Source organism: Monodon monoceros, unplaced genomic scaffold (genome assembly GCF_005190385.1).
Source record: "Monodon monoceros isolate NGI ecotype Baffin Bay Population unplaced genomic scaffold, NGI_Narwhal_1 Super_Scaffold_20, whole genome shotgun sequence".
Taxonomy (NCBI): domain Eukaryota; kingdom Metazoa; phylum Chordata; class Mammalia; order Artiodactyla; family Monodontidae; genus Monodon; species Monodon monoceros.
In genome coordinates, this window is record NW_021703777.1 from 20,060,261 (window position 1) to 20,071,913 (window position 11,653).

General features: G+C 36.1%; 1 protein-coding gene across 1 annotated transcript; it reads left to right on the top strand.

Annotated features, from left to right (window-relative positions):
* The first annotated feature begins 67 nt into the window (after nt 1-67).
* Nucleotides 68-11,389, top strand: CISD2 (CDGSH iron sulfur domain 2). The gene is made up of 3 exons (XM_029234565.1): nt 68-243; nt 8,803-9,017; nt 10,662-11,389. The coding sequence occupies exons 1-3, from the start codon at nt 141-143 to the stop codon at nt 10,749-10,751; spliced, it is 408 nt and encodes a 135-aa protein (XP_029090398.1). The 5' UTR covers nt 68-140; the 3' UTR covers nt 10,752-11,389.
* Nucleotides 11,390-11,653: the final 264 nt, after the last annotated feature.

Genomic DNA, 11,653 nt, shown 5'->3' on the forward strand with positions numbered 1-11,653 from the left:
CTCTCCTCGCGTGCCCGCAACCCCGCCCCGCCCGGTCCAGGCTGCAAGCGCCCGCCGGCCGCTTCCGCTTTCGGCGCAGGCGCGGCAGTTCGGCCGGAGAGCGGCGGGGGTCGGGCGAGGAGCGGACGCCGCTGGCCAGGATGGTGCTGGAGAGCGTGGCCCGTATCGTGAAGGTGCAGCTCCCCGCGTATCTTAAGCGGCTCCCAGTCCCCGAGAGCATTACCGGGTTCGCCCAGCTCACAGGTAACCTTTGCCATCAGCCAGTCCCCATCCTTGTAAGCTTCGCAAGGCGGAGGGTGGGGGCGGGCATCTAAAAACCCTCGGGCCGAGGGGCGGGGCGGAGCTTGGCGGATGGCTCGTGACCCGGTGAGTCTGCGCCCCGAGGGAGGTGGGCGCGCGCCGGCGCTGCTGCCTGCGAGCGTGTGTGAGGCCACCTCTCGGTACTTGGCGGCCCGGGGTGCTTATCCTCGTGGCTGTCGCCAGTGTCTTTACGTGGCGAGAGACCAGGTTTTTGCAGAGAAGGTGCTGAGTTGGGAACGGGCCCATCTCTTTCATCTCCATCGCTCCCTGCAGTGTGCCTGTTTAAAGCAGGGTAAGTTATCGTTATCTAAGGCACTGTGTATCAGACTGTCCCAGCTCTTGGCTGGGTTTTACCCACATCGTGTGGGTGTGACTGTGTGGGAGAGAAACACAGACATGCACATAATATGTATTGCTGTTTTATTTAGAAACAAAATTAGAGAATAAACTCCAATCCTATAGGAGAGAGTTGACCTATCATGGGGTCATTTGAGGTCACCTCCATTACTACGGGCCTGGAGGCAATTTAGTTTCCTGGAGTTGAAAGAAAGATACCTTTGCTAGTATGATGGACCAAAAATTAGAAAATGAAATTTAATGAATATATGTAACATCCTGTACTTAAGTTCCCTCCTTTACAAAATAGAACCCAGAACTCGGGATTTCACATCTAAAGGATGAAAATTTCCAGAATGCAGTCAACACTTGGAAGATTTTGTTGGGTTCTGAGCTTTACAATGTAAGTTGGGATATTGGTGAACCAGACACAGGGACTGATTAGGATGATGGGGGGGTGAAAAACCATATTAATAAAGCAAACATTGAATTCATATGTCCTGACTACCAGGGTATGTAAGCATGAATTAAGATAATTCTGAGGTAAATAGGGCTGCTTAGCTTGGAGCAGTCTGGAGATCTGTGGTAGCTGACTTAAAATACAGTATTTGGAAGGCTGACCAGCAGAAGAAAAATAAGATTTATTCTGTGTAGACCAAAAGACAGAACTAGGGCCAAATTAGTGATAGTTATTCGAACATGGATTTTAGCTCCATGTTCAAGAAATTTTTTTTCTTTAATTAGAGAATACTTTACCAAACAAATGGTGCTTTGAGAGCTATCCCCTCTCAGAGATTTAAAAAAAAAAAAAGCAGTGTCTGGAGGTGGATAGATTAAAATGTGATAAACTAGATGACTGTTCTAAATCTAGAGATTCTTTGCATAATGGTCATAGACATTTGCTCTTGACAAATGGATTGTGAGATTTTTTAACACTTTTAGATGTTAAGGGGTTTGATAGAAAGCATGTAATTGAATAGAAAGAGTGGTAACTGAGTAATAAACATTAAAAAGAAATATCTAAACATAGGAACAACATAAAAGTAACAAAATGAAAAAACTTTCAAATCACGTGTTTGTAAACATCAAAGTCTTCTGTTGATTTTACTAGTTTATTCTGATAGATTGCAGCAATTATGTAAAAATTTGCCTTTTTCTCCCCTTATCATTTCTTTTACTGAAGTACTTTACATATTTTAATGTATTCCTTATCTCGTTCTAACAACTACGTATGTATATAATCTTATTATAGATTAGCATCACAGTAGGCCTAACCATTCCCCTGCAGCTGGAAATTTGGAATGTTTTTATATATATATTTTATTCATAATGTTCAGTGGTAAGTAGCTCTGTACCAATTGTTATTTTTTCCTTCTTTGAATTATACCCTTGAATATATTCACTAAATGGTAATACCAGGTCAAAAGGATATGATCATTTTGTGACATTTGTTCCCAGTTGCCAACTTACCTTAAATATTTGCATAAATTAAAAGCTGAGTTTTTAATAGTCAAGAAAGAAAAAAGTCCCCTTGCTCCCACCTCAGTCCAGTTAAACCTGAATTATGTGTGTTGATTCTGATTGTAGCAGGTTTTATATTCATTTCAATTTTCTGTAAACAGAGTATAGTTGAAGCAGATTGGAAAGTACGATATTTGATTTAGCGATTAGAAGATTTTCAAACCTTTTTTTTTTTCTTCTCAGGGATTCCTAATTCCTTAAAGGTATTAAGGAAACTCAACCTAAACCTTTTCCCTCTTGAATCAATAATTTACAGTAGTTTCTTCTTTAAAGCTATTAAATAGTTAATGTGAAGACCAATTCTCAGAAATAATGACAACTCTGATAAATATCTTTATAGTGCATATTTAACTTAAGTCCCATTACGATGGGACAATTTAGTTCTCATTGTAATGTCCATTTATTTAGGAAACGTTAACATATTTGTAATAACTACTTTATGACAAAAATGAGATAGTCTGTTTGGCACTGGATAATGAGAATATAACCGTTGCAGAATCTGTTTGGGAGCACTATGAAAGAAAAATTGCAATGACCAATTTCCTCTCTGGGTCTCGCCTCCTGATTAGATGGTAATAGCTAATGACATTTGGCTCTCTTGAATGAACTTCTTGTAGAATCCATCTTAGACTTTTTTTTTGCTGAAATTAAAACCTGGAAGATAACTTTTCAATATAATTGTTTAAAATGTCTACCGGACCAAAAATATTTTCATTTTCTATCTATGACAATTAGAGCAAAAAAAAAGTTTCAGTTCTCATTATTGTTGCCTGTTTTTCCTTCCCTGTTTAGACCCAGTGGTTTTTTAAAAGCAATGGACTCTCTCATGATGACTCTGCATTCTTAGTAAACACTTGAAGATCCTTATTTACTACACAGTATTTATAGATAGCCCTTATCTATCAGAAATGCCTTATCTATCTTTGTTTAGGTTACATTGTTAAGAGTGAGGCTTTTAAGGTAAATTAGTGTAATTCTACCCTTTGGAAGTATAATATACTCAAATACATTGACTTTTAAAAAAGCTTTCCCTGTCATATAAACTTTTAAAATAGAATAACAAAACTTCCCATTCAAAAGTCAGAAAAGTTTATATCTAGATTTAAAAGCTAGCTATGAAACTTTGAATATAGTAGTTCTACCCCACTTAAACTAGGTAGCTGCTTTGAAACGTAATGGTTTTGCTCCTAAAGACAAAGCAATGAATCCTAAGACTATAATAATATTTTTCCCAGAGTAACACAAACATGTCAGAGCTGACCCTTCAAGGGCATTAGCTCTAGAAAGGGCCAATTTTGAGCAAAGAATTTAAGAAATGGAACAGAGTTGAAAGCATGTTCATAGCAGCCTTATTTATGATAATCCCAAACTGTAAGCAACCTAAGTACCTAGCAACAGGAGAGTGGATAAAGGAATTATGGTATATTCATAGAGTGGAATACTGATTAGTAATAAAAAGGAACAAATTAATCACTGGATGAATCTCAAAAATTTTATATTGAGTGAAAAAACCTTCAGGTATAGGAATCAGTGGTGGGGAGATAGACTAGAAGGGGACAGGAGAATACTTTCTGGGGTGATGGAAATATTTTACATATTTTTACACATTTTCAGTGGAGGCTACAAGAGTGTATTTAATTGTCACAGCTCAGAGCTAAACACCTAAGATCTGTTTATTGTATGTAAATTTACCTCAATTGCTTTTTTAAACAAATAGAACAAAAGGTGAGTTTTCTTTAATAAGAAAGGGTAATAAATCATTAAGTTCAAACTAAAGAGTTGCATTTATTAACATGTAAATAATAAAGGTTATTTCTGAAAGATTGAAGAATTTTATTTCAGAAAACTTTTATTTTTGAGAATTTGGGAAAATATTTACATAGTTACTGTAAGTTGTAAAAGTTTTTTCCCCTTTTCCTAGGTAGACCGACTGTATTTAAAAGTCAGTGTAATTAAAGATTATACTAGCCTTTGTGGAGAACAATTTTGATGTCATTAAAACATTTTCTTCCATGTAACCACTCTGCAATTTAGAATTCCTCAAGTCATCAAGTATTTATTGAGCACTTACTATGGGCCAGGCAGTGCTCTAAATACTGGGACACTGTTGTATTTATAGTCGTGAGTGGAAAAAAGATTTTAAAATTGATTATTAATTTCATTTTATTGGCCCTTTGGTCCTGAATAGTGTATATTAGGTTTTAAGTGGTAATAGTAATGCCATCCATTAAAAATATTTTACTTTCATCTTTCTGTAGTTCAGAAATGAAGTCATTTCTATGTTTTACCCATAATGATACATAAAAAAAAGTTATGAAATTATCAGCAGTCAAGTTGCCAGTATTATTTTTATAGTATCATTATATGCAACCTTTTTAAAAAGGAAGAAAAACACAGCAAAACAGAAATACAACAAAATGTTACCAACTCTTGAATGGTGGGATTAAAAGTTATTTTGTTTTTTACAACTTTTCTAAATTTTCATATTTTGTAAAATAAATGCTATTTCTGATAATCCTAAAACAATTTAAAAGTGTACTGTACAAAATATACGTTATACCTAACAGTTAGTAGGTAATAGATTTCCCTTCACAGTACCTAATATATCTGCAGTAGCTCAATATATATCAGACAGGTTCATAGGAAATAGCCAATCTTAAAGGTTGTTTTTTTAATTTCTTGTTTGATTTTTCTGTATTTGATATTTATTCATCAAAAATCAGCCTTAATAAATGTACTTAAAATGATTTAATTGAGCTTTACAGACTGTATTATTTTCCTTTATTATCTTTTCTGTAGTTAAATTGAAGTTTGTCATCTTTAAAAAGTAGATTTTATTAAACAAGACTGTTGTATAAATTGTTACTTTGTTGTAGGAAATAATAGTACCTTTCATCACTGTATTACTATAGAGTAGTGTTTTACCAAGGAATTAAGTGTGGAAGGACAATGTTTTCTGAAGTAGATTTTAAAACAGTATTAATACCATTTATTCCCTGAGATTTGTGGGTTAAGCTAGGAAATGCTAAACTTAAGAATCTAAGTTAATGTTTTCATCTTTACATTCTCATTCATTTACTTTTTTACTTTGAGTCACTTAACCTCTCGTGACTTTTTAATTTTGTAGTATACATAATAATACTTAATGTTATTCTACATTCAAAAAACATGTATTGAATAAGTACTGTTTCAAGATACTATACTGGATGTTGGGGCCAATAACAATCTAAGATATTTATTGCCTGATCTAGAAAATAAGTATAAATAAATAATTACAGTACAATATGGTGAGTGAGAAAGGGACTGACATTTATGCTCTACATTCATTAAGTCACTCATTTAACATTTATGAGGTATCTACTTTGCGCCAGGAAGAGTAGTACACAGCTCCTTTTCCTACAGGCTCATGGAAGAATCAACTTTATAAACAGATAACAGTAGTATCATAAAAGAAACTTCGGAAAAGGGGCTTGGAAGCAAAGGAGGGAGTGATTAATTTTGCTTTGGGAAATGAAGAAAGATTTCTGGAGGAGGCATATTTGACCCCTGTTTTAAATGGTCCACATGAGTCAGGCCACAGATAGAAAGGCATGGCAGACAGAAGGAATTCCTTATGCAAAGGACACAGGAAGCCTGTCACTAGGTAATAAGTAGCTTTGGCTGGCTTCAAGTACATGAGGGATGGGATATTTGTGGGAATTGAAACTGTCAAAGTAGCCTTGCCGTGTTATAGAGTTGGTACTTTATAGGAACAGTGGTCTATAGCAGCACTGTCCAGAAGCCTTTCTGTGATACACATGTTCTCTGCTGTCAGATATGGTAACCACTAGCCGCATGTAGCCCTTGAGCTGCTGAAATGTGACTGGTATGTCTTAGAAACTGACTTCTGAATTTTACTTAATTTATTTAAATAGCCACATGTGTATTAATTGTGTTTTTTATTTTCTATATTTTATGATACTCGGACAACTTGGGGGCCTTGCTGGCCAGGGAGAACTTGCCCCCTCCAAGGACTGGCTAATGCCAGGAGATAGTAAACTACTTGCCTGTGAGCATACTTTTCATATGCAAACCAACCAATCCAAAGCCTACACTCCAACCACTTCCTTTATGTAACTCTCACTTACCAAGCCAGTATTTCCCCTGCCCTAAATCACCCAGGGCCAGATGTGAGACAACTAGGCACCACCCCTATAGCCCAGAGCCCACTGAAATTATTCAAGCCAGCCAGTCCTAAATGTTTACTCTGCCCTACCTTGCCTTTTCTGTAGAAACCACAATAAAAGCTTGTGCCCTTTTACCTTCTGCCTGTGACCAAGCCTCGTACTTGCCCATGTGGTCCTGGGTGGCACGGTGTGCCCCCTTCTCTTGGGAATTGTAAGTAAACTTTTCTTTCAAGGCAGTTGTCTCCATGTCTGTCATCTTACCATACCTGAGTAAAACAGAATCCTGGGTACAAATCAAAACAGTGTGGCTAGTGGTTACTGTATTGGACAGCACAGATCTGTAGGTAGACCCCTCCCCCACAAGAAACAGTTCTTTGTCATTTCCAGAACTTTAATTCATTCAAAAGATTTATGTGGGGCTTCCCTGGTGGCGCAGTGGTTGGGAGTCCGCCTGCCGTTGCAGGGGACACGGGTTTGTGCCCCGGTCCGGGAGGATCCCACATGCCGCAGAGCGGCTGGGCCCGTGAGCCATGGCCGCTGAGCCTGCGCGTCCGGAGCCTGTACTCCGCGACAAGAGAGGCCACAGCGGTGGGAGGCCAGCGTACCGCAAAAAAAAAAAAAAAAAGATTTCTGTGGAGTCTTTCCACTCTTGTTATAAGAACAGAACAGCCAGCTTGACTGGCAGGATCTTACCGTTACAGAACTTCATTCTGGTGACTAAAAGATTATATCCCCAAAGATTTCTACTATATAACATTGTCAGGTTTAGTTAGCAAAAGATTTTTTTCAGGGGAGTTGCTCCCATCTCCATAATCTTAATAAAAACTACCATTTATTGTGTATCCTCTCTGTGCCAGGCACTCTTACAGGTGCTATTCATACGTAAATAGGTTGATTCGTCCACAACTCATAACAAACCTTTGGCGTGGTGTTGTATCAAAAATAATTTCATTTTGGAAGAGTTAATATTAAGCCAGTCTTTGAGTAGTTTTACTGAGAGAAGAACAGATAAAAGTTTAGATCTGGGGGCTTCCCTGGTGGCGCAGTGGTTGAGAGTCCACCTGCCGATGCAGGGGACACGGGTTCGTGCCCCGGTCCGGGAAGATCCCACATGCCGCGGAGCGGCTGGGCCCGTGAGCCATGGCCGCTGAGCCTGCGCGTCCGGAGCCTGTGCTCCGCAACGGGAGAGGCTACAACAGTGAGAGGCCCGCGTACCGCAAAAAAAAAAAACCAAACGTTTAGATCTGTTGAATTTCATTCACAGTGATTGAGAACAGGCTTTGCACTTACTGTCCTGGACTAAACCTGCTTAAGCTACAGTTTACGCACATGAAAAATGGGAATAATAATGGTGCCTACCAAATACAGTTGTTTAAACTAACATAGTGTTAAACGAGGTAATACAGTTGCACTCTTAGCATAGTCTGTTCATGTATCATTAATATTTATTAGTATGCCTTAGCACATGACCTTCAATTTTTCTTTTTCTCCACTAAGCTATTTCTACATAGTGTTCATTAGCAAGATATCAGGTTAGCATTCAGTGAAGGATGACAGGTGATAACTCTTTAAAGGCAAAGGATTCCCTGCAGAGCCCAGCAGAGGCAGGGTACTAGCCAACATTTGATAAATGCATGCTGAGACAGTTATCTTGGCTTCCTGGTGTGTTTGTCTCCACAGGCATAGGAGAAACTTATATCATTTATAAGTGATATAAATTTCATTTATGTCACTTATATTCCCTATCCCCCTGAGACAGTGCTGAGTACTACAGAAGGCTTTCATGAACACTTAAAGAATAAGATGTATCTAATGAGAATATTCAGGATGTGAAAATTTCGACTAGCTCTTTAAAATAGCTTTTACACAACATGTAGGTATTTCTTTAGGAATCACTATGCCTTACCAAAAAATGTAAATTAAAGCATTGAAGACGTGTTCTTTCTGAAATTATAAATCAGTGGTAAGCTATTACGGGATATTCTGTTGTATGATTTTAGACATGGTGGAAATGTTTTCTAAACCTGTAAAATATATCACATTGAATTTAGTTTATAATTATGGTGATCATAATTCCTGAAATAAAACTAAACACAAATATACTTAGTGAGGATAATGATAGGATATTTGGTAGAGGACCCATTTCTGAAAATTTTGTTTTCCAGTTTCAAAAGTCTCAAGTCAACCCACAAATAAAATAAGGTGGTCCTAGGTGTAGGTGCCTTATTCACAGTTTTACAGATAAGTTAGATAGTTAAGAGATTAAAGTGAGAAGTGAAGAATAGATAAAGAATAAGCTCAAAGATGAGACATGCTGTTTAAGTTTTTTTAATTTTTATTTTTTGTTTTTACAGTAGGTCCTTGTTGGTCATCTGTTTTAAACATGGCAGTGTACATGTCAATCCCAATCTCCCAATCCATCCCTATTTGAGTTCTGTTACAGGAGCACGCAGACTTTAACAAATCTGTACATGTTTAGTTTCAGAATGGCTTCGGTTATTGCCTTTCCTTGGTGTACTTGCACTACTTGGCTACCTTGCGGTTCGTCCATTTCTCCCGAAGAAAAAGCAACAGAAGGATAGCTTGATTAATCTTAAAATACAAAAGGAAAATCCCAAAGTGGTGAATGAGATAAACATTGAAGATTTGTGTCTTACTAAAGCAGCTTATTGTAGGTGTTGGCGTTCTAAGACGGTAAGATGTCCATTTACATGTCCACTAAAATTTTGTGCAGTTAAAATGGTTTTGCTTCTTAAATCCCCAGTTTTGTGGTCCTGTGAGATTAGGGATTTTTTCATAGTATTCAGCACTGAAAGTCTACTCTAAATTAAAGGTCGCCTCTTAATGATCACTATATTTCCTACATTAGAAAAGTTAGACCAGCACAGAAACTTGGTTGGGCAAATTACTTAATCTTTATTACTCTGATCGTCAGGTGTTTTAAAGTCTGATAATATATTAATATCACAGAAATTTTTGAGGATTTAGTGAGACGATGTATGTACAGTGCCTTGTATGTAGTATGAGTTAGTAAATGGTAAGTATAATTACGGATGATTTTTAATGTGGAAATTAAAAGTGAGTTTGATGGATGCAACTAGAGATTATCTTACTAAGTGAAGTAAGTCAGACAGAGAAATACAGATATTGATACAGTATGATATTACTTATATGTGGAATCTAAAGTATGACACAAATGAACCTATCAATGAAGCAGAAACAGAATCACAGACATAGAGAACAGACTGGTGCTTGCCAGTGGGGAAGGGGTTGGGGGAGGGGTGGAGTGGGAGGTTGGGGTCAGCAGATGCAAACTAGTGTATATAGGATGGCTAAACAACAAGGTCCTACTGTACAGCACAGAGAACTATTCAATATCCTATGGTAAACCATAATGGAAAAGAATATTTTTTAAGAAAAGAATGTATATATGTGTATAACTGAATCACTTTGCTGTACAGTAGTAATTAACACAACATTGTTAAGCAACTATACCTCAATTAAAAATAATAAACCAAAAAAAGGAGGAGTTTGGAGTGATAAATTATAAGTAGTTGATGAGATCTAGTTTGATCGTAGGCTATTTGAGGCTTTAAATACAATAATGCTCATCATCGCATCCTTTGTAATAACAAAATCTCAGAAACAGTCTAGATATCTGATAATAGAGGAATGGTTTAACTATGGTATAATACAAGTGATGGGATATTAGGAAGCTATGAAAAGCCATGTTTTTTAAAGAATATTTAATAACATGGGAGCATGATGTAATATAAGCTAGAAAAGCGTATTACAGTATGATCTCAATTTTGCTTAAAAAAAATGAGTACACAGGAAATACAGAGGAAAAAATATACCAGAATGTTAATTATTGTTACCTATGAGTAAGTTTTTAAAAATATTTTAAAAGTATTTTTTAAGTGTTACAGTGTGCATGAGTTTTATAGTAAGAAAACGTTACGAAATAATTTATTTTGAATTTAAATTACATCCTTTTAAAATTTAAAATAAGTAATGAGGTGAGCTCAGATTTAGAGCTTTATAGAAAATAAGAGCTTATTTTGATGTCCTTTTATAACTATTGTATTGACTTGTTTGGAATCATCCAAAGCTTTTTATTTAAAATCTACCAAATAATTAAATACTTAAATTTGTTAGATTTGCTGTAGTATTGGAATGTAGTTAGGTTAGATAGAGAATATATCTGTTACTCAGGAAAGCTATCTGATGTGTTTCTCCCCCCAAAGTAATGGCCTTTTCTTTATAAGATCACGTCACAAATATTTCTATTTATTGAATCATTTAAAGAATAACACTTGTAATTTTTTTCCTTTTTAGTTTCCTGCCTGTGATGGTTCACATAATAAACACAATGAATTGACAGGAGATAATGTGGGTCCACTAATACTGAAGAAGAAGGAAGTATAATAGTAATGAATTAGAATGGAATTCAATTGTGTGCTGTAAAAACTTATAACAGTATTTTTCCATTCTTTGTTTATAGAAGATCTTTCAAATGGTGGTCTTAATTATTGCTACTGGTTGAATAATTATTTCTGCCAATTTATTTTCTTGTTACACTACTGTTTATATTTGATACTTTGTATATTCAAACAGTCATTTATATAAAAATTAAATTGTGCAACCCTTTCATTCTGACTTCAAAGAATTAATGTATCTTCCTACAATAAAACCAACATGTTTAAATTTTAATTGAGAAAGCTTTTGACAGTGAGTCCAAAGCTGTTTGTTTGAATGTCAATATTTTCAAAAGAAACTGTACTTTAAAAATTTCTCTCTACATTATTAAATATATTATTTTTTAGTGCTCTTCTGTTTTGATCATTTGAAGTGATTTTTCCCCTTTTGGCCTTCCGTATTCCATGCTTTTTAGATCAAAAAGAAAACTATTGCTGTCAAGAATTGCTTGAGTTTTCAAAGAGAAACTCTTTACTTTATAAATATTGTTCTCTATAAATATGAATATCCCAATTTCAGAAAAGACAGGAACTGGGTATAAAAAGTTTCAACAAGGAACGATTATTTACATTATAAAAGACTTGTTTGTGTCTGTTTACATGTGTTGTGTGTATGTCTGACTCAGTGACAGGGTGGGGTGGCAAGAACACTTAGAGCTAAACCTCGTGAGCTGCTGCAATTTGAAGGTCAATTAAAAATAAAGTAAATCGGAATTTATCTTAAGATGATAACAGTTCAGTGTTCAAAACTGAGTCTATATGAACATTTTTCTCTTTATTCCAGTGTATACCAATCAAACATAAAATACAAAAGGCTTGCAAAATAAACTTACTGGAGAATCTTTAAAACTT